A 24,874-nucleotide genomic window follows, 5' to 3' on the forward strand; every position below is an offset into this window, starting at 1 on the left:
TGGTTTATGCCATTTACTCTACAGGATTGTATAAACTCTGTTTTCTCAAAATTTAGTGAGAGTGCGTATGCAGAGAACCAGTTAATAATTTTCTGAAAGACATTATTTGCAATTTCCTCTGTTAATTCTTGCTTGTTGGGTGTGATTTTGTAGTTGTATCATCAGAAAAAGGCACTAGCTTTGCATCTTCATGAAAATAGAGTGGCAAGTTGTTAACATATATTAAGAACAATAAGGGACTCAAGATTGAATCCTGTGGGACACCATTTGTGATATCTCCCCAGTTAGAGGACTCTGCTGGCTTTTGCAGACTATCTGTACTATTAATTTCAACCTTCTGCTTTCTTCCAGTTAAGTATGAATTAAACCATTTGTGCACAGTTCCACTCATACCACAATATTTAAGTTTATCTAGAAGACTTTCATGATTCACAGTATCAAAAGCCTTTGAGAGATCACAAAATATTCGAATGGGTGATGTTCGGTTATTCAATGCATTTAATATTTGATCAGTGAAAGCATATATAGCATTTTCTGTTGGAAAGCCTTTCTGAAAGACATTTTGTTAGTACTTAATTTTTACAAATATGTGATGCTACTGTGGCGTTGATAGGTCACATCGACCATGTAAAGCATGATTTTTGAACTCTAACTGCTCTGACAAGCCGCCATGTTAATGTTCCAGTCAGCCTTTGTACCTTGTACAGTGTACACGTGTATCCTTCTTTGTGCTGAAATATATGTAAGTATAGACATTTATGGGAACAGTTTATTGTTCATATTCCTGTTTCCCATATTGGTGACCCCGAAGTTTCTACGACTTCCATGCCAGTTGTGTGGAATTGAACAGGTTTTACATTCGATGCCATGGCTGCCTCACCAAACTTTTTATACGAGGATTTGGAGGCTTCGCTACTACTACCAGGCCACTACAATCCCCTGCCAATGGTTGTTTCGCCACCAATGTACAGTGATTTGCGATCTCCAACGAAGTTAATCCTAAACTTTGCATCTCTACAATGGCCGAGTGTGACGCTGTTACCTCAAACAATGGACTCAGGTTTAGTATTGCCGGACTGTGCATGCCAACATGTGAAAGGTGAAGTGGACGATTTCCAGAATAGTGTAACGATCGATCACTCATTTAATGTTCAAAGGGACCCAAATTCACACACGTGCTTTGATACTCTACGCGCCGCAACATCGGATACAGTAGTGCCGTGAGCAACGTCTCCATTCATGCAAAACGCACACGTGGTCAACTGCTATCAAGCTCTGCCAGTTTTGCCTTCCTCACAATTTAATAACGGACATTTTTATACATCAAATTCGCCGGGCTCAAACACCACATCTGTTGCCCAGTTTCTCAACCACATGGGTTCGAGCACACCTGATGGCACTTCGCCATCCAGGAACGTTGTAATATGACAATGTGACCACCAGCAGGTTTCACCAGTGATTTATGGTCCTACCACATGGGGTGCATTTCTGATGTGCACAGAAAACACTCACTGTTGCCACACCAAGTACCAAACCACCCCCCTACAACCCCTCACTTACGGGGGCCCCGATTCTGACCATACAGCTGCTCGCTCCTTCTGCAGTACTGTCTGCGCCTGCCACGCCACCCTTCCAAGGTGGACAATTTAAGTACTGTGCCTTTAACCTCCGGTCCAGTTTACGGGCCTACCTCACGCGCTGCTCATCCATTCATTCCCACAGTACCAACCATGCCTGCCATGTCGTGCTTCCGCGACTCATCAGGAACATTGCCACCGGCCGTTGCTCGGGACTGTTTGCCAGTAACACACCCACACCAGTAGTGCTAGGTTACAGGACAGACTATCCTACCACAGGACAGCAGAACTTCCATGATACGCTGAAGCCAACCCCCCGTGCCATCCTCCCTCTGACCGTATGCCAAAGCTACCTCCTTTATATGAGGACAACTCCGCTTCATGGTTCGCGCTTGTGGAGCACCTTTTCGAGTTACATCAGGTGACCGACGACAGTTCTAAATTTCTATGTCTCGTCATGCACCTCCATGACCACTCAGATTTAATTTGTGACCTCCTCCTTTTGCCACTGCCACTGCCAAAATACAAGTTCGCCAAGAAGACAATATTGGACCGACTCACCTGCTTGCCACAGGAATTAATAATCAAGATCCTGTACGAGGAACACCTAGGAGACTGAAATCCGTCACAACTCTGGCACCACCTTCAGCTACTTGTGAGTGATCAAACAATGCCGGACATTACCCTGTGGGCGGTATGGTCTGCCAAGTTACCTACCGACCTGCAGATACTCCTGCTACTACACTGTTTCGAGTCTATCGGTTCTCGCCTTTGCATCGCAGATCAGCTGTATGCACTTATGTGACAAAAACAACCAGCTCACCTCTCACCGCTGGTTGGCACTACGCCGCCTGTTTACCGGCCGTCTGCGGGCAGAGGCAGGGCTCGTTCCACCTCCATGCCATCTACACCACCGGGCAGTACTTGCTCGCTCTCTCCTCTTTCCGAGCACTCAAGAATCGCACAAGCACCATACGTCCTGGTTTACATTCCGGAACAGAGCAATGAGGACAAACATCCTCTGCTGTCACAATCACCACCACCGCCACATCCGGCTCATCTGTACTGTTGGTACCACAAGATTTTCAGGGATGAGGTCAAGAAATGCAGATTATCTTGCCAGCATCCAAACGCTGACTGTAGGATCTAAAAGATGCCGAGTCCTGCGGGGAACTTCACAGGCGTCCTCAAATATTGCACTGCGTCCACTCTTCCTCTCGGCCGAGCGGTCATTTATACGTGACCGACATTTTGTCAAGCTTGTTTTCCTAGTTGACACAGGCGCTGACGTGTCCATCATACCTACATCATTGGCTCCTCCCGATTTTTCACCGATGAAGTCACTTCTACGCATTGTCAACCCATCAACATTACAAACTGTCAGCTCTGCTAAAGTTATGGTGCATCTGTCTCCTTCTCTACGTTTCCCATGGACTTTTCTACACAGCCGACATTGCCGCGCCAATTCTCGGTATGGATTTCTTGTCCCATTACAAACCCTCCCTGAACATAGTCCAAGGTTCAGTGCTACACCACCCTTCTGACACTCAGATACCGTGCTCAGGCACTTATGCTCGTCATTCTGTTTCTGTTGTAGCATGTGATTTGGTTCCACCCTCGTGGACAAAATTGTGAGCTGTGTCACTAATCTCCTGTCAGAGTACAATGCAGTGGCACAACTCTGTCGGCAAAACGATGAGTTGAAACAACGCATTGCTCACACTTTCGATGAGCTCACCATGGCTCGTACCTCGCTGCTGCAACTGCAATCCACAGTTCCTTCACCTTCATCAGCAGACACCAGCATGGACTCTCATCAGGCTAGTTCAAAAACTTTCATTGCATGTGACAATTCGCGTTAAGTGATCTCTGCACCTGCCACATGCCCGTTACATGAAGTGCCATGTGTTTCAAACAGTGCTTCTAATGACAGTCGCACACTCGATGCGAACATGCCCTCCCCACAATCAGCCACCCCATGTGTTGGTAAACATTCCCCCTCTCACGCACCAACCACGTGATTCGGCAGCCATCGCCATTCCCCGCATGATGCCAACGGCTCTCTTGCCCGTGCCGGTTACTCAAAGCAAAGCTAACAACAGACAGTCGCTGTGCGCCTTGATCTGCTCCATGCTGCATGCGCAGCTGACCTCTCCAAACAAGTGCATGCTGCGCTCACGTAATAGGCATGTAACTTTCGTGCTGCCTTTTCCGACTTGCGCTAATGGCTACGCCTCATCGTGCCCCACTCATCCCAAAACTTTACGCCAAGACGTTACTCAGCCTCATGTTCAGTTCTCAGTCTCTTCTGTCACTGACGGAACGACACACAAGATAATTACCACTGCCAGTCCTTTTATTAGGCACAAGGTTAGATACCTCAACCCGATTAAGTTGCGCGTGGCCCGGCAGCAAATTAACGAACTTGTGGAGGCAGGCATTTTACAGCCATCGGACTGCAATTGGTCTTCACCAATTCACCTCGTCACCAAACACGATGATTCTTTTTGAATGTGTGGTGATTACAGATGCTTAAACGCTTGTACCGTAATGGACAATTACCCAGTGCGAAACATAAATGATTTCATCCATATTTTCTCGGGCGCCACAATCTTCAGTGTGATTGACTGTAAACATGCCGATCACCAGATTTCCTTTGCAGTGGAAGACATTCCAAAGATTGCTATCATCACATCACTTGGTTTGTTACAATACAGCTTCATGCCATTCGGCTTAAAGAATGCGGCACAAACGTGGCAATGTTTCATTGACTCAGTCTTACGACAGTTTGAGTTCTGCTTTGCATACCTGGATGACATCCTCATTTTCAGTAAGTTGACTGAGGACGACGAAGATCATTTATCCCAGGTCCTCCAGAACTTGAACTCCAATGGTGTTAAGGTCAAGAAAGATAAATTCCAATTGCGCCAGTCTTCTGTGACATTTTTGGGTTACACCGTCTCTGCAGACAGAATACAGCTTCCCAAATCCTGCGTGCAGGCTATCACATCATTGCCACCCCCAGCTATGTGCAAAGAACTCCGACATTTCCTGGGTACTACAAATTACTACCGCCGACATCTACCTTCTGCTGCCACCATGCAGGCCCCGCTAACGGACTCGCTGTCAGGCAAACAGACATTGGGACTTAAGTCAGTCTGTTGGACTGAGCGTGTGCTAGAGGTCTTCAGGGCTCTGAAGACAGCATTAGCTCATGACGTTGTACTCGCCCACCCCAATCCGTCTGCCGAGTTGTTCGTCACTACAGACACCAACGACATCGCAGTCAGGGCAGTATTACAGCAACGCAAAGGCGACACAGTTTCACCCATTCATTTCTTCTCTAAAAAACTGTCTACAGCACAGAAGAAATATTCTGCTTTTGATAGAGAACTTCTGGCGGTCTATGAAGCCGTCAAACACGTTCGCCCTGACATTGAGGGCCATTCTTTCTTCATCCTTGCTGGCCACAAATCACTGGCAGATGCCTTCTGCAACCCTCCTGAGTACCTACCCTCTCAGCGTGTCCACCGCTTTGAAATGGTCTCTCAATTTACTACGGATGTACGCTACATCAAAGGCATGGAAAACATCCCCGCTGATTTCTTTTCATGGATCAATGCTGTCTCATGCATCATCAATTTATCCGACCTCGCCATTCTCCAGGCCTCTGATGAGGAATCTCAAGCTCTCCTCACACATCCTCAGATATTGCTTGTGTTTACCAAAGCCAAGGTTCCCAGCATTTCGGACCAAGTGTAGTGCGACTCTTCTACCGGCACTCTGCGGCTGTTGCTCCCTTTCACATTGCGCCGACAAGCCTTCAACGCCTTGCTTAACCCCGCCCACCCTGGTGTCCGCACCACCACATGCCTCATCACAGAGCGTTTTGTTTGGAAAAATGTTAAGCAGGGCTGTCAAACCCGGGCACGCAGCTGCATTTCCTGCCAACACAACAAAATTGGACACCACACCTCTCCCCAACTTGGCAAGTTTGACATTCCGCAAGGACATTTTCATCCCGTACATATTGACCTTATCGGCCCTCTGCCTCCATCAGAGGGCCACATATATATCCTCTCCACGATCGACCACGTCTCGTAGGGTGGAAGCTGTTCCTTTACCCAACATCACAGCAGAAACTGTGGCCAAGGGATTCGTCTCATCATGGATCGCCAGGTTCAGTTGCCCGTCCACCATCACCACTGACCAGGGTCGACAGTTCGAGTCTTCACTTTTCACTATTCTATGTAACCTTTGCGGTATCAGAAATATTCATACAACAGCCTACCACTCACAAAGCAACGGTTTAGTGGAATGATGGCACCACACCCTTAAAACAGCACTCAGGAGCCATGACTGCCTCTGGTCTGAGGCGCTTCCTTGGGTGTTACTTGGTCTCCATTTGACCTTTAAACCTGACTTACAGGGAACCATCTACAAATTCATTTTCAGCAAGAACCTGGTTCTACCTGGGAAACTTATCCTGCCTCAAGCACCCGAGCATTTCCCCACCTCTCCAGACTTTATTAGTAGAATGCACACCCACTTTAGACATGCACAGCTACACCCGCCTGTCAGTTATTCCCCGCCGGACACTTACGTGGCAACCACACTCAACACATGCTCCCATGTTATGCTCAGGGACGATTCCGTTAAATAACCCCTGCAACCCTCATACCTCAGCCCCTTTGAAGTATTCCGGAGGGGCGAGACAACGTTCGACATTATGGTTAAAGATTGCCCACAGACCGTTTTGCTACACAGGCTCCAGCCTGCTTTCATGGACTCCGACACCCCTCTGCTGTCCCAGTTGGACCATCCGGACGAATTTTCCATTGCGCAGCCCGATAATGGGTTAGCTCATCCCATGGTAGGGTCTTCTCCTTCTGATGATTCATCACCGCAGTTAGCGGGTTTCCCAAGCACGTTGTCATCAACCCCATGCACAGGTTTTGATGATATTTCATCTACTGAAGAGACTTGCTCCCCGACTTTCAACTTGCACTGCAATGTACCACCTAACCATGTCGACGACGTGTCGATTGTCGCTTTTGATGACCGTGTGCTCATGCTCCTTACAGACACTGCAGACTGAACACTCAATGAGGAACTAGATGTCAAGATAATGCATAGCCTCCCTCCTTCAAGAGTGCAATCTATCAAGAGTTCGTGTGTTCATCTCCTCGGATGGCTCGATCTGTATTAGGAGCAGGCACCCTCGCACGCCGCACCCCTCCCCACACCTCTACTCCCGGGCCAGCTGATGCATCATCTGCCTCCGCTGGCTGTCTGATTACAATGTGGACCTGCAGCCCGTCACAATGCCTTCATTCGCCGCCCTGATTGTGATGTAGCTTCCAGTCGTGTGCCTGCTGCCTTGCACTACTCAGTCCGACACTGACGCCCACATGACCTCCCCTCAGGCCTTACAAGCCATACTCTCTACTGTGGGAGGGGGGGGGGGGGGGGGGGCTGTGTGGTGTCGATAGGCCCACATCAACCATGTAAAGCATGATCTTTGAACTCTTTAACTGCTCTGACGAGCCGCCATGTTAATGTTCCAGTCAGCCTTTGTACCTTGTACAGTGTACACATGTATCTTTCTTTGTGCTGAAATATATGTATGTATAGACATTTATGGGAATAGTTTATTGTGTATACAATTATCCGTATTCCCGTTTCCCATACTACTCTTGAATACATTACTTTTTCAGGAATTTTGGATACAGGTGCCAGAAGTGAGATTGGGCAGTAGTTGTTAGCATCAGATCTATCACCTTTTTTATGCAGTGGTTTAACAATAACATATTTCAGTCTATCTGGAAAAATGCCCTGTTTCACTGAGCTACTACATATGTGGCTGAGAATCTTACTTATTTGTCGGGAACAAGCTTTTAGTACTCTATTTGAAATGCCATCAATTCCATGTGAGCTTTTACTTTTGAGTGAATTTATTATTTTCCTAATTTAAGTAGGAGAGGTGGGTTGAATTTCAGTTTTATCAAATTGCATAGGTACTGCCTCTTCCATATATTGCCTTGCATTTTGTAATGAGTAACTGGATCCTATTTTCTCTACAACACTTAAAAAAATTATTTTTAAAAATGCTTTCTACTTCTGACATCTTGTTCACAAACTTTTCATTGTGTCTGATAGAAATACAATGTTGCTGTGCTCTTGGTTGCCCTGTTTCCCTTTTAACAATATTCAAAATTGTTTTAATTTTATTAGCAGATGTGTTAACATAATGCTCACTTGTAGGCGAGGTTCTAACCTAACCTAACCTCATGCTTTTGGACTTTTTAATAACTTTTCTTAATACAATGCAGTAGTTTTTATAATGATTTACTGTTTCGGGATCATTACTCCTCCTAGCTATAAGATACATTTCCCTTTTCTGTTTACAAGATATTTTTATCCCTGTAGTTTCTTACAATTATATTTCACTGTTTTCTTAGGGAAACTGTTTACAAATATATTCACAAAGTTATCATGAAATAGGCTAAATTTTAAATTAGCATCATGTCCCCTGTACGCCTCGTCCCAGTCTAATTGTTGCAAGCTTTTGCTAAAATTTTGAATTCTTAAATCGTTAATTGAATGCAATATTTTGGAGGACTGTTTTGCAGTACTGTATGTAGCTATATTATATACTGTAACTATCTGTGCATCATGATCAGACAGACCATTCTTAATAGGAAAAGTTTTTATTTATTAAATTTATCTTGGTCTATGAAAATATTATCTATCAGTGTGCTGCTTACAAAATATAGTAAGAAGTGCACACTTCCATGTTGTGTGGGAAGAGAGCCAGAGGTGCTCATGTTATGTACCCAGTGGCATTGCATACGATCGCAATATGTACTGGGCCTGTGTGATGATGGCAAATGGAGTCTAACCTTATTCATTCTCCTCAGTCTCCACACATGGATATGTCCATTGTAATGTTGTATGCAGAAATGGGGCTCATCTGAAAAGATTACATAATGCCATTTGTACGTCCACTGCTGTCCTTGGGTGCACTATTGTCACTATGCTTCTACTGCAACGTCAAGAGAAGCTGTAACAATCATTGCCATGCTGACGTCCAGTGTGTTCCAAAGTACCTCCATTATCTGTGTTGATTCTTGTCTTGCTGCAGACAAGTCCATTTTATGACTCTTGGTACATCAAAAAGCTGTATGGTACTGCATAGTTGAGCTAACAATTTGTGTGTCCTTGCTGGCATTAGTTGCCTGTAGCCATTGAGATCCAGCATAAAATTGTGTATGGCCGCTTAAGGCATCAGTCTCATATTTCCAATGACCAATGTGAACAGCAATATTGGGGAATAATAACCTGCAGTCTTAAGAGTTTATGATACTTTTACTGTCGAAGTCTGACACCAGCTGATTATAGTTTCTCTCTGTTGCATAAGATGTAACATTATTTTCTCACAAACAACCAAATTCAAATGTGAGTTATGAATGAGAAACAGACTGAATAATCTTTCCTTATGTACAGAATCTAGATGGAGCTTCTCCTCCCTACTTTGTGCAGTTGCACTGAAATGCCAGTCATTTGTATAGCAAACAATTTGTATACTTCATGCCAATTTGGCTGTTCTTGCATGCCACAGCTTTAATGACTAGCACTGTATAATTAACAAATAAGGTATGAGAATACCAAAGTGAATCTCAAAAGCAAATAATCATAACTGAAGTGCAGATTGTTTTGGGTATATCTGAATTGCTGTAATCTGACATGGGACAAAGAGATACTACTGTTTTTGGAACATGAAATGTATGCCATCTGTGAATGGGAAGGTATTATTAGTGAGATTTTTATTTGTATTTATACAACTTTTCTCATAGTTGATACTGCTTGCTGTAAGATATTCCTCTGAAATTGTAGATCTTGTACTTATGGCTGCTACTGTAAATGGTTGTTACTGTTTTATTAGTTACAACAGCAGCCAAAAACTATTTTAACAGGCGCACACTCACAAGACACAGGACAGAAGTACTTCATTTGGCTTTAATGGAACAACAGAACAGTGTGACAGAAGGATTCCAGATCGGAGCAAAAGTAACCAACGCAACTGGAAAGATGAAGGCACTCATTACAAGAGGTATGTCAATAATAATGAATAAGGCAGTAATTTGACTCCCATCGTATATAAATCATCAGTTTTGCTGCACATGTAGACTTCATCCTTTGATTTTCTTAGGGGATATACATGTTGCAACTGATCAAAGAAATTTCTTGTCAGATGAGCATATAGTTGAGTTTTCTTCTTGTTCTTGATTCAGAACAATCATACTTCCCTTTGTAATAATGTTGTTGGGAATCCATCAGTCCATGTGATGTTTAGGAATGTGGTTTTTGACTGGAAGTTATGTTTCTTCTGGACTATTAGATTAAATTGTGCAGGAGGTTGAGGGCCAGGACTTATCAGCTGGCTGTCCAGGTAGATTTTTAAAGAGAACAGAAAAACTTGTCAAATGGGTCTATATTTCAATGTACAGGGTACTTAGAGCTCCACTGGGGAAAGTAGCCAGGGGCAGCCTGGAGGATAATGTTTTGATAATGGAGCGAGGAGAGGGAACATGTTACCACTTGAAGGCCGCAAGCAGAGAGAGACTCGTTCTTCATTCCACGACGTGCCCGCAACCTGTGCAATTCACGGCGTGTCCTTCCACACCTCTTATTGGTGACTGCTATAGGTAAGCCAAAAGGCTTGCTTTGCCATCATTACAAGTCAGTGTGGACTGCAAGGACAGCTTTTTGCTCGAAAGAAAATGTGTAATAAATTATTCCAATATTTGTGTGAAGGGGTGGCCACCTGTATAACATATAACAAAGTGTGACTCATTAGTGCTAGTCCATCTCATTTATGTTATGATAAAAGGTAAATGCCAAGTGGATGACATAAATAATTACTGTAGTCAGCATTAACATGATGTTGGATTTAATTATAATGTATGCTTTTGTAACTCACTGATGACACATTTATGATATTCCATTCATTACAAATTGAAGCAAATTATTGAGGAAACATACGTGAAACGATACAGAAAGATAACTAGTGTGTCATAATAAGGAAAGATAGATTGCTACTTACCATAAGAATGACACCAATAAATTGTGGCCAGAGTTCACGTCTGCCCCTGGAAATGTCTTACAATTAAAAGTCTGGTTCCAAAATTTCTGTTGTACCATTACGTAGTCAATCTGAAACCTTCAAGTGTCTCCAGGTCTCTTCCACATATAAATTTTCTTTCATGATTCTTAATCCAAATGTTAGCTATAACGAAATTATGCTCCATGCAAAATGCTACCAGGTGACTTCCCCTCTCATTCCTTTCCCCCAGTCCATACTCACCTAGAAGTTTTCCTTCTCTTCCTTTTCCTACTAATGAATTCTAGTTTCCCATCACAATTAAATTTTCATCTGCCATAAATATCTGAATATTTTCTTTTATCTCATCATACATTTCTTCAATCTCTTCATCATTTGCAGAGCTAGCTGGCATATAAATGTGTACTTTTGTTATGGGTGTGGCTTTGTGTCTATATTGGCTGCAGTGATGCGTTCACTGCTGTATGCTATTCATAGTAGCTTACCTGCATTCCTATGTTTTTCTATCCATTACTAAACCTATGCCGGGATTACCCCTATTTCATAACAATGTGACACATCTTAATGGAAATGAGGTCAAGGAATGGGAAGGGTCACAAAGTAAGACTGTATGCCTTGGATATTCTTCCAGCATATTGAAGTGGCCAGTAGCAGTCATTAAAAATACTTTTTGTATAACATGCCTGCCACCAAGTTCTGAAATAATTGTTGCTTTTTCTAATGACAGCTAGAAAATATGGAACAAGCTCATCTTGTTTAGGGAATTTCTGCAGTCTCTCATTCTGTAAAATACAGCCTTATAAATGAGCATGCCATTCTAGTTTTGAGACAGGTGGAAGGCTTGTGCCAGACACTGCACATACTCTAGTGATCTAGTTTGTTATTTTTCAAAAGTTTACCATAATATTTAGGGTTAAAGAGTACTCTTGAATGGCACACATGTGCCTTATATACCATAGGTGTGGTTGAATACTATTTCAACAGGTTTACATTCCACAGACTGATCAAGAATTGAGGCTAAGGAAGCAGCTGTGATCAACCCACAACATAGTAACACTGAGGCAAATGAAACGGTGTTAACTGCCATTATGAACTTATTTTCTCCCTTTCGGTATATAACAATTCTTAGTTTTTACAGTAACAATATATTCTATGTGAACTTAGTTTCTGTATATATTATTTTTGTTTTAAATGTGGTATCAGTAAAGAAAGATTGGCCTGCCCAGTATTTCAATGTAATAGGAACAGACAATGTTGTAGGATGGTCCATTTTCCTTCTGAGAATATGTGCTTTATGTGTGTATCAAGTCTATCCCTCTCTCTGTTGTTTAGGTCACTCATTTAAAAAAAAATTCTTCTTGTATTTTAATGTGTACATCCAATTGTCACATATTCTATCAGTTACAAACAAAAAGTGTATGGATATTCAGTTTCCAGATATTCTGACAAAGAATACTGATAATACAAGATGGGGAAAAGGATGAATGGCAGATGAACAGTCCTGTTTTTCTCAGAAAAAATTTGTTCTCTGATCAAAGTAGGGATCTTATTTACTTGAGAGAATAAAGTTCTTTTGGAGAGAAACATCCAGTTTTGTCAGTAATATTAGAATTCTTATATACTACAGAAAAAGAACTTAATTGACCAGACTGGATTAATAGAAACTCAGCTTTTAATTTTTCAGTTGACACTTTTCCTTTGGTGATTGCCTCTCCCAATTGCTCTGAGGTAAAGCGCTCCCACTTCTGATACTGAGTAACGTAAACAGCATTCTTGCTCTTTTTTTTTAATCTTAACCCAGTCACTAGGAACACACACATATGGTAAATAATTTTTATCTTGTGTATGAGTTGAAAGGCATGGTATAAGTGGTGGATCATTGACGAGGAAAGTGTTCTAGTTTCCGCATGTCTTCTTACATATGAATCATTGGATTATGGATTAAGTCACGGTTGTACACATAGAAGTGGCTGTGTTTGATTTTGCCGATAGTGCTCATGTCACCCTCTATTATTATCGATAGATACTAAAAAATTTCAAATAAGTCAAGGAATTTCTTACAGCTCCATTAAATGCAGTAAATGAAGAAAATTGAAAAAAATGTGAGTTGGTCCAGTGGTTCAATTCAGCTTGATATTCTGATTTTGACAGAAGTGGGAGGCTTGAATCAGAGTCCATGAATTTTCCAGCAAGCCTGGTTTTAACTTTTTATAAATTTTCTACAAGACTGAAAACTGTAGTGTCCTTGTAATAGGCCCTAGAATATACTACATACCAAGTAACTACAGGGCTGGTTTCAGAACATTTTGCCACACATGTGGCTTACCATTTTGTGCCACCCTTTCCCCCCTTTTCCTTCTTATGCTTTCATCCATGACAGTTTTCAAAAATAGTTCTGATACGCACTGTATACAAATCTTGCACTTGCACGCTCGATGCCCTCGGCAGTCCTCTCAGCTCGATACACCGAGCGGCCGCTACTAATTATGAGACACGGTCCAGTTATATTAAAGTGATCACCACCTATGTAAGATGTCAACATGCATTAATCACTCAAAGAAAGCAGGTGATGCCCCTAACAGTGGAGGGTATATAAAACATGCCGGAGGGAGGAAGGGGGGAGCAGCGGGGAGGGGGGACACCAAAAACAGTGCAGTCATTGTTGTAATGTGGAAATGGAGCAATTTATCTGATGTCTAAAAGAGCCTGATCATGGCTTGTGGGCCAAGGGTGGAAGCATCTCCGAAGTAGCAAAGTCTGTAAGCTGTTTGCATGCCACCATGGTTAAAGTATACTGTGCATGGCAAAATGGTGCTAATCAAAACCGGTGGCAAGGCAGCTGTGGTGCACCGTGGGCCATACGTGACAGAGGTGTATGATGGGTGTATAGATGTATATGGGGAATAGACAGGCCACTGTTGAGCAACTGACTGCCTAGAGGAACCAACAGGTTACCAACAGTGTCTCCTCAGTGACTGTTCAGCAAATGTTGCTGCATAAGGGCCTGTGCAGTAGGTGCCTGGTTCACGCACCCAAGCTTACTGTTAGTGATAAGCAATGAAGGGTGGAATTTGCACACGACTACCTCAATTGGATGTCCACCGAGTGGCGACAGGTGGCCTTTTCGGATGAATCACATTTTATGCTACATCCGACATGGCTGTTGGCGTATATGTTGTGAAACATCAGGAATCAAACACCCTCTGACCAAGAGTGATTGTTATAGACCTAGGAATGTTTTTGTGTCATTCCCTGGATGATTTCATCATTTTGAAAGGCACAATGGTTCAAGAAAAGTATGCATCTATCTTTGGGGACCGTGTCCACTTGTACATGCAATTCGTTTTCCCTCAGCCCGATAGTGCTGCCAGTAGGACAGTGCAACATGTCCAGCGTGCAGTGTATGTGTGTGGTTTGAAGTGCAACAGGATGAGTTTACCATACTCCTCTGGCCACCAGACTCCCTGGATTTAAACACAATCAAGACTCTGTGAGGAGACCACCTCGATCGGGTTGTTCGTGTCGTGGATCCTTTAAACTGTGGCTTGTGTCATTGAGTCCTTAGACCAGCCTTGTATAACTGACTGTTCAAAAGTAAATTATTTCTAAACATTAAGCATAATCTGCACAAGGAAAGCTGAAAGAGAGAAGGCAAGCAAACACTTTTATTGACTATCAAGATTTCCTCACCTATCAGAATTCTGCAATATATTTGTATAGAAAAAAAATGATCATTGCTCCAAATAGGGGGATTCAAAAACAGCAGAAAGAAATGTACCAGCCCATAATATCTTTTTGTGGAAATGCCTATTCTAGATATAAAGATAAGAGAAGCTACAGGTAAGCAAAGTAAATTGGTAAAATCTCAAGTACTTTTAACTTTCAGTTAGAAGACAAGACCTTTGAACATGGATGTATAGTGACCCCTAGTTTGGAAGAAAATATATTCTATGTTTGCAGATTCATACAACTACATAATTGTGTTGTTTGTCAGGGATGTAATATGTAAGATCATGTTATCTCTCAAGTTCTGTCTTGTTGCCATGAATGTAGTATGTAAGATGATGTGCTTTCTAAAGTTCTTTCTTATCTATTGACTGTGTTTAAATCTGTGACACACTATATTTAAAGTTCATACAACTATAGAATTATGTTTTGTTATAGATTTGTGCTTTAGAATTTGATACATTTATGCTATGAGTCTGAATGAGTAGCTCCTTTTTCAATTTTGAGGTGGGACAATGCCATTAAATAACTAGTAATAAATTTTCGTATTTTGTACTGTAAAATTAGGAATAGTATCTTAGTATATCTATGTGTATCACCTTACTAGTTCATTTTTTCGTTACATTTAGCTCTATTTATTGAAGTTTCATATGTGAACACCTTTTAATCCAGTCTGACGAAAACCCTGTATACTTTTCTTTTTGTCAATATACATATATGCAGAGCATATGTCATGTAATGTGAGGGTGGTATTGAACAGCATACTTAGTACACAAAACAGTGTTTCAGGATTTGATGTGAATGTTAGACAGGAAGTAACCTAGCCATTGGAGTGTATGATAACTGTAGGGAGGAAACTGAGAGATGTGGGTGGATCCACTTCAAATTGGTGTGTGGCTGTACCCTTGCTGGTGCAGTTGAGTTACAAGAGGTCATGGGTGTTGGGCAATGTACACAAGCATCTGTCAACTATGTGAATTGTTAGACAAGAAATTATCCTGTAATAAGAATTCATGGAACTGTTTGCTTAAAAACTGGCATGGACAGTGATATTCCACACAAATGTATGTTTTCTCAAGTAGGGGGATTAACCTCCAAATACCTTGCATAACTTTAAATCAGTGTGTATTTTTTTATCAATTGTAAATGAATCTTCTAGGCCTCTATGTACGTAGGTTAGTTTGTATGAACAATTAGCAAATAGTGTGGAAGAGTATATACAGTATAACAAGGTGTATACATTTCTGATTTTACACACCGATTTTGGTCCTGAAGCTACTCCATTGTGTCATCACTCAAAGATAATTTTGACTCTGATGGCCTGTATTTATCCTGAGTAATATTGTATCTCATTGGAACTAGAGTAGTGGGCAAACTCATGCTTAACTTTGTTTTGGGTACCCCTGGTCATGACGACTGTGTGTGTGTACTGAAGGAGAGTGTGCAACTATCGCTCGAGGCTTGATGCTTCCTATAACAACTCTTTACATGTGATTGAACTTAATGATGTGATTGTGAACTTTATTCATTTTGTTATGTCGAAAAATTTTTGCTGGTGTGTACCCGGTTGGTTTGGATTCATGGGCCGGTCCCCACATCATAACTGTTGTGACTTGGCGAGACAGCCAAGTCACTAGGAGAGGAAGCCGAAAGGCACGCGTTTAGCTCACGCAGGCTGGCGTGATGTCTGGAACAGGTCAAGGTCTTATAGTAGCAAAAATGGTACATGATTTCTGGAACACTTAACTTTAATCCATAATTGGTGAACATCGGTCTGACGGTACATGCATCACAGGATAAATAGCAAATGATAATGGCGCCTTGCTAGGTCGTAGCAAATGACGTAGCTGAAGGCTATGCTAACTATCGTCTCGCAAATGAGAGCGTAATTTGTCAGTGAACCATCGCTAGCAAAGTCGGCTGTACAACTGGGGCAAGTGCTAGGAAGTCTCTCGAGACCTGCCGTGTGGCGGCGCTCGGTCTGCAATCACTGACAGTGGCAACACGCGGGTCCGACATATACCAACGGACCGCAGCCGATTTAAAGGCTACCACCTAGCAAGTGTGGTGTCTGGCGGTGACACCACAATAACCTTATGCCTGATTGTTTTTCATTATTTTCTCCTTTTGTGAATCAGCATACCCTTACATACTCTGGTTTAAGTGGCTGATAGATTTTGTATTATATTCCTACTGATGACTGAATACATTCTTCTGGTCTGTACCTGATCTCATGAGTTTTTCGAGTCAGCTCAATCATCATACACTTAGGTGCGGAATTTTTTCTCTTCTCTTTTGAAGAGTTTGAAGGTGTAACTTTATAGATGTAAACTTGCAATTTGTAATTCTAATAATTTACATTGTCACTGTGCTTATTTTTATAGTTTAGTGTTGTACAGTTGTAGTTTTGACTTTGTATCATTTGTCTTGTGACAGAATGTTCCACGGATCTTAAAATCTGAATGCCACGTCCTGCTATATGTATAAATTATGACTTGTATAGTAGATATTTTTCTTACGTTTTCTGTAACATGTATCAGATACTTAATATACATCTGTATTCTATCTTTTGGCATCATTTTGTACACTGTTTGGAAAACTTGATAGTAGGTCACAAAATTGTAAACAAGTTGTTTCCAAATTTTGTGAGGCGGATATTGTAAAGGGACTCCCTCCTGTAGGATTACTTTTACTCAACAGAAGTAGTCGATACCAGAACTAATTTTTGAATTTTGGACAGGTCAATATTGCCTCAGCTGTTTTTCTAAAAAATTTCATATGATTTTGTACACAATGTGTTATATTACAAGCTAAAATCTATTAAAAAAGATTACTTTATTTTCTTTGTTACAATCTGTATAGCAGTATATTGTTCCCTCCTACGTATATCTCGCGAAGAGAGCACGAGGATAAAATCAGAGAGATTAGAGCCCACACAGAGGCATACCGACAATCTTTCTTTCCACGAACAATACGAGACTGGAATAGAAGGGAGAGCTGATAGAGGTTCTCAGGGTACCCTCCGCCCCACACCGTCAGGTGGCTTGCGGAGTATAGATGTAGATGTACATGTAGATGTATATGCACTAGCTCTGATTGTTCAGTTAAAATTTTTTTTTTTAGTAACATTTGAAATTATGAGATATTTGGCACACTTAACATTTCTGTTATGAATTATGCAATTTGGTGCTATTTATTATGTTTATTTCTAGATTTATTTATAAAATAATAATATAAATTAACAGAAATTCATTTGTCAAGAAACTTTGTAAACTTTTTGGAATATTGTTATTACTGCAGATGAAGTAGTAGTGGGCATGCCTCTGATGCGATCGGACGGGTTTTTGTATTTTAGGAAGAACAATGTAATTTTGGCTTAATTCAAAAGACTCTGATATAGAAAACTGTGAGAGAATAAATTAACAACAAAACAAAAAATTTGCACAGGCATTCTTCAAAGTTAATTACGTCAGTTGGAGCCATTAGAACCTAAAATGTCAAAAATTTCAGTTTCATGACTCAGCCCCTAGACATGAAGAACTGAAGCCACTTACAAGAAAAGAAGATTACTAAAAAGTATATTGTAAATAGTAGTGACATCAACAAATTGAGGGAGGGGTAGATCACAAGTTTCCATTTATCTCAGGTAAAAATTTCAATAATGCCTTGCTCCATGGCAGTAATTAGGCTTATAAGTTGGATGCAAGAAAATTCACAGTTATTTCCTCACATTTTGGATAAATGTCCATCAGGTGAGATGGAGCGTAGTCCAGGAATAGAAGAGCTTTCTATAGCAGCCACATAGATATGTTACATTTTTTTAACTTTAAAAAATAATAATGAGCTATGGACAATGATGCACTTTGATGACTTTTGTGGTACACAGGAACATTTTTCTGCCACAAATTTTTTCAGATTTCTTGGTCTTCTGTATTTACTAATAACTGTAGGTGTTAAGTAGTGAGAGCCTGAAGCATTAGAACATATCATTAAATTTTATAGTGCTAATGTTTGGTGGATAATATTGTAAAATTTAAGTGTAGCTCTTCAGCACTATACCACTGATCAAGAGTATAACGCTCTTTTTCAACAAAATCTTGAAATTTTTTTCACTAAAGAAAAAGTGCTGTGTCATACAGTAACAACATTTCTCTTGGCAGTTTTGACTACCATACTCTACAGCTTTTTTCCACCTATTTAGCGAGGTTCACTGCCAACATTGTTTTTCATCACTTAACTTTCCAAACAGTATCCCACATTAGCTGTAATTAAGTGATCTGAAATGCACACTCCTTTGCTATACTGAAGATGAAATCAGGCTTCAGTGATCCGATCAGTTCTTGGGAAATTCAGCTGCTTCATAATTTTTTAATCAGCAAGAATGGATATGGATTGTAAATTTATTAATTTTTTAATTCTACTCCTTCTCCAGTAACAAACAGTTTGAACTGATACACAACAGTCATTAACAAGTGAACCCAATTTTTCAGTATAATCAGTACTGAAGAGGATGGCAAGTGTTCTCTTTTGGAGGATGGTGCAACAAACTGAGTCACAGACTACCCAATGAGAGGAGAATCAGAATCCCTTTGTTACTTCTCAATAGTTCGTGTTACAAGCTGAAGCCCACATCTGGTGCAGCACTGGAAGGCTGGTCTTGACGCACGGACCCTGGCAATGATGCATTGCCATGAAGATGGTGGCAGCTGCTAAACTCAGCACAGCCCAGGCACAGCATTACCTTGTTAGGTGTACAATCCCAGTTGTTGGGCTAGCTACACCAGAAACTAGTACGGCAGTCCGGTACAGCTGGCCGAGTTTGGGACAGCTAGAATCCTGTCACAGCTGTGGCAAGTGACCGGGAGAAGACGCTCAGGGAGCAAACCCCTGTTTGGAAAGTAGCTGGTTGCGACTGGAGCTGGCTAGGAGGGCCTCAGTTTGGCCCTCAGCCCTTCCAGTGGTGGCTGGACTGCCCTGGCAGGCAATCCTGTCAGGATGACAGTGGAGCAGTAGCGAATTCGCAGTAGAGGCTGACGGTATGACTTGCTGACTCGCTAGTTCTGTGACATGCCTTGCTGGACAGCCAGTATTTATATGCACCAAAGCAGATTGTGATGTTGCTGCCACAAATACCATGTATGCCACATCCCAATATGTCCCTGGTTTCATAAGTAATGGACAGTGATGGGCAGGTGGGTAACGGTGCCCAACAGGTGCCACAGTGTAATTCTGTGCCAGAATGTAACTGCAAATGTACTTTTTTTACAGCAACGAGTGCTCTTGCCTAGGGTTGATCTGTCACACTCTTTTGCTCTTTGAAAAATTCAGCCCTCCAAATTCTCTCTGTTACTGTACCTAGAACTATAATTCAGTTAGTCAAAGATTCACATCATTCTTAGAAGTCCTTTTTACAGCTCTTCTGTGGCTAAAACATATTCCCTGATACATATAAAATATGTCCACATTTTATATGATTCCAGTCACTGGCCGCCCTGTGAACAAATACTGGGATACGTTGAAATGTTATCACACTTTGCTTTTTGTCCACTACATACGTGCTTATGTCCACTTTACACAATTCACTCGCTGCTCTCTGCTGTATTCTCCAAGCTGAGTTTTCTATAACACATTTACAGTCCAAAGACTGTGACTTGTCCATTCAGCAGTGTCAAACTATCTTGTAGGGCTAGGGGTTTTGGGATTCTGTGAAGTGTCCTAGAACAGTACTCTTGCCTGATGTTACCGAAATAGGTATTTGTTCTTTTCCATAAATTATCTCCCTTAAACTCATGCCTAGCTTCATCAATGTATCACTCATATTCATCAAACTAGTTGTCTAACCCCCATATTACACATTACCCTAATAGTCTATTACATCTTATTACTATTTTGAGGAACAAGCATAAAAGTTTGCAACAAGAACTTAACACAAATTATTTATAAAAAAAGGAATCTGTAATAAAGTCACTGTAGTCACACTTCTGATGGTAGCATCTGGAGAACTATGCTTAAATTCTAAAACTTCACCTCTCATCTCCAAGAGACCATTGAGCGTATCGTGCTTCATTACATTTATGATACCACTAATGTATTTATTTAACCACAGGTGCAATACCAGCTATAAACTATGCCACTTAAATCAACTCCTATAACACAGTAACATTTCTCCTCGTCATGTTTCCACGAACCTTGAAATGCTCTTCTGTTCTTCCTTACACTGATTGTGACAGTTACCTTAGCAGACTCTCAGCTGTCATACTGAATGAACTTCAGTGGACTATGAGTGATATAACAATGATGTCACGGGTAATGACCTATCTTGCATCTGTGGTTTCTCAGAACATTGTTATGCTTTTTGAAGTCAGTGTCACATGATAAAAAGACAAAAATCCAAACCATAAGATACTGTTGTGACATTGCTCCATGTTTTATCTTATTAGCTCAGTTCAATAGCATACAACTACCCTACTACAGAATAGAATCGCAAATGGAGCAGGAGTAGGGCAGTGTAGAAATGGATGGGAAAAAGAAATGTTCTACATGCGACTCAGGCAATCTCTCCACATAAACTACATATCTATGAGCAAAGACAATTGGAGAACTCCTAAACTTGTAACTTACGTGAAACACTCTTTGCAATAAACTACACCTTCAGTTGCTTACTTCCTACATTTGCCTAAACTTCCCTGGTACCCGTGGTCCTATGCTTACCTGGTGTAATTCCCTCTTTGTCGCCGTATGGAGTATGTGACTCAATGCATGAAGCTACATGACCTGGTAGGTCACACTGCATACATACCACTGGTTTCAGTGGCTCATCTCTTGGGGCCCTTCCCAGGCACCACCACCAAAACTATTCCTGACATAGTCATAGGACAGTGGAAAAGAACAAATCTGGGAACAATAGACACAAGTATCCTATTAGTGGTTACGGATTGCACATGCTGTCCTCGAAGTAACCGATTTGTAACTGTTCATTATGTCACTGTGGTTCCAACTGCTGCTCAAATTGCTGTTGCAGATGCAGTACAATACACCAGAGCCATAGCCCAAATGTGATGATCTTCCCTCTTGGTAGTGCCATGTGGCTGTCTGGAGCCAGATCTTCTTATGACTGTACGTTCTCATGACCACCCCTACCAGGATCATGTTCAGTGGCTACATTCCTGCCAAGTCTTTCTGCAGTATCGTGGAAGGAACATCCAGCTTCCTGTAGCTCTATTACATGACCTCGTTGAAACTCAATAAGGTGCTGATAATGGTGTCTTTGTTGCCTTGAAGGCATTCTTGATTAACATCAACCCGCCATGTCCAATCTAAATGCTAACGAACACTCTTACAGTGTGTATTTAAAGCAAACGTAATTTGCATCCTCATAGTGGTACTACTTGTGCCGCTCTTATGTGACTAGCACGAAATTTTATAAACATGGTCTTTCTCGATCTTGATTAAACATGCCTACCAACTTTTGTTTATGTCACACAACTACTCCTTGGTGCTGCAATTCATTTTTCTCTGTCAGTGTATATTTTAGATAATATATTTTAAATACACCAAATTCTTAATACTGATTTCCTTTACACAGTTTTAAACATTCAAGACCTATAATGGAGGCAGTACACAAATTTGATTGATAAATTATAACTGTATGGGTGCTAATGACATAGATCATCGAACACTTTCAGAACAAATCAGCTGTACTGTGAACATTATTGCTTGCCCTTAAAGATAGCATTAAATTCCTATTTCACTTAAGAGCTGGAACATCTCTGCTATACAAAATTCTCTATTGTGTTACATTTCAACTACATAAATCAATATTATCTTACCATAACTAACTTCATTTGTCTCCATCGCTTGCAACAATTACTAAGACAGGTCTGTACACTTATCCTCTTGAAACATGTTTTTCAGTCAAATCTTTAAAGCAAGTAACTCCATCAAGTGTAAAATGCCGTGGAACAAAATGTAAGTGTGATTCAACATATACATCTGCCTTGATACTGGAGGTTTTGCTGCTAATTTAATTTCATTTGTTTAATTTTTTTACAGCTAAAAGAAAGATTTTTATTTGTATCATGTTGCAGATATGAAGATATGCTGCAAGCCATAATTGTGTTTCCAACCACAACATAAAAGATTTCTACAAAGAAAACACAAATATCTTAATTTATGAGAAATTTTTTTCAAGTAAAAATCTTCATTAACATATTTTGCGAATAGAGAAACTTTCATTTGGACTATCTCAGTGCTTACTTTTGGCCATGTCACAGTATCTTTTGAATAAATGAACATCATTTTTCTGGCTACACTGTTCAGCTGATTAATATTTCACTGACTGTTTTGAATTTCTCATTTGTACATGCACATTTCCACTTGTGATGTGAATTGTGGCTTGTCCCTTCTACTGTTGTGCATCTCTTTGTTTGATGTGTTCCTATTTCATTTTTCAGAGTTTATACCTTCAGGTACTTGTTTTGGATTTAATGAGTGAAGCATTCATAAAGTATTTTTAGTAGCTGAAAAGATAGAGTATCTTAAGTAATTATACTACAGTTGTCATGGTCACACAAATGTTTATGATGTTGTTTATATATGCAGGGCACCCTCTGCTACTACATATGGTGAGAGCTGTTCATCATCTCAGTTGCCTCGAGAGTTTCTGCACAGCAGCTATTTTAAAAATGATACATCAAAAAATATCCAGACACACAAACACAAAGGTAACTTTTAATATCCACAAACACATATGCATATTATATATTATTTAAAACAGGCCCCACTAACTGAAGTTCCAGCAACTATTTATTACAAGAATAAGATATAATAAAGTAAACATTTCTTTCTGAGGGTAAGGAAGATTAATAGAGAGGATTGGTCTCTTAATAGTGGTAGAGTGGTGACGAGGCTACCACCATGACACAAGAGTTCATTTCCACTCAGTCAAATGTAAAATCGTTCATGCTGTGTTGTTTGAGCGTTCCTTGATATAACAACTGCTTAAAAGGGTTTCAGGCATTGCTTCAGACAGTGTTGTGAAAACTACACAATGTATCAACGAGGCAGCTAATCACCTTCAAATTCAACTGTGGGGAGCTGTAGTGGATCATAAATTTATATGCTGGTCTGCTAGAAAAGCGCAGGCATGAGGAGCCAGAGCTATAACATCATCACTGGGAACACTGACATCCAGAGCCTGATGTGGAGAAATGAGCTACAGAAGCAGCACACATAACACAGGATAGCCCAGCTGCAATACAATGGACCTCAGTGTATGCATTCAGGCACGGTGTTTATATTTTGTCTACTATCCTGGCTCTGAACCCTAGTCAGTGTGATCTCATTGAATTGTTTACCTGTGGTCGATGATGCCTAAGTGGTACAAATTCTGGTTCACGTACTTTGCTAAACTGAAATCATGTTTCTTCTGTTGAGTAAATAATTTGCTATGCTTATTTCTACTGCTTCTTTAATTATGGAAACCTAATAGGTGAAGGCAGATAAGATTTTGGTCTCTACATAGTTAATGCCATGTTCCATATCAAGACGTAGCTCAGCACCAGCAGATATTTTTGGCTTACATAGTTTGGTATGTCATCTATGTTTATCATATCTGTCTTTAACAATGCAACATAAAGACCAAAGTGTGATTTCTCACACAGTATTTTCCTGGCGCACTTAGACATAGGTCATCGTTTATGAAACCCCGCATTGTATGCACTCACAGTGGAGGATGGACATTGCATTTCATCCACTGTTTCTTGAAGAGCTTGCTGATACTGAAGGACACATTGCCAATATAAGGCAGGAAAATCGTCCTGCTGGAGTTCTCTGTATCTTCTGGTTGCTCTTGATATTTGATGTGTGTTTGTTGAAATGCACAGTGGATCTGCTTATTGTACTACCCGTTCTGGAAAAAAATAGGGTGGAGATGGCTAAGTTCAGATGACAAACTTTCTGGATCTGAGGTAACTCAATCTCTGTGAGCAATTGTGAGCCATGTTTTTTTTGTTTTTTCTTACAAAGTATGACATTCAGAAAACAGAGGTATCCATTTTTCTCTTCTGCTATGGTGCAACAAATGCTAAGGTGAACAGAGTTTAAATGTTCTAAAATGAAGAAAGTGTTGCAGCCCCATATGTCCATACCACAAAGATGTCATCTACATATCTCCAAAATCATTTGGATTTCAGCATCTTTGATCAAAGCTGCCAGTTTATCTGAAATATTGATTATTGAATAAAAAGTAGGATGATGAAGAGAGGTAAGATGTCATTTTTCAGCTTAGTTTCTATGAGATGCAAACAATCCACTAAAGACCCAAGTGTGAATAAGAGATTGCATCAAAACCTACTGCAGGAAAAAATATAGTGAGACTCCATGTAAAGATGTATTTATTAGATTTTATGTGAATTAATTAATTTTAGTTAAATTTATGTAGGGTATA

The 24,874-nt window shown here is 40.7% G+C and overlaps 1 protein-coding gene across 1 annotated transcript in view; it reads left to right on the top strand.

The window, feature by feature from the left end:
• Positions 1–24,874, top strand: part of LOC126481378 (uncharacterized) — a 66,018-nt gene that overhangs the window by 39,753 nt on the left and 1,391 nt on the right. The window contains exons 2-3 of the mRNA XM_050105088.1: positions 9,554–9,690; positions 23,029–23,150. Of these exons, the coding sequence (XP_049961045.1) occupies positions 9,554–9,690; positions 23,029–23,150 (259 nt within the window). The remainder of the gene's footprint in view (positions 1–9,553; positions 9,691–23,028; positions 23,151–24,874) is intronic.

Source organism: Schistocerca serialis, chromosome 5, assembly GCF_023864345.2.
Source record: "Schistocerca serialis cubense isolate TAMUIC-IGC-003099 chromosome 5, iqSchSeri2.2, whole genome shotgun sequence".
Taxonomy (NCBI): Eukaryota; Metazoa; Arthropoda; class Insecta; order Orthoptera; family Acrididae; genus Schistocerca; species Schistocerca serialis.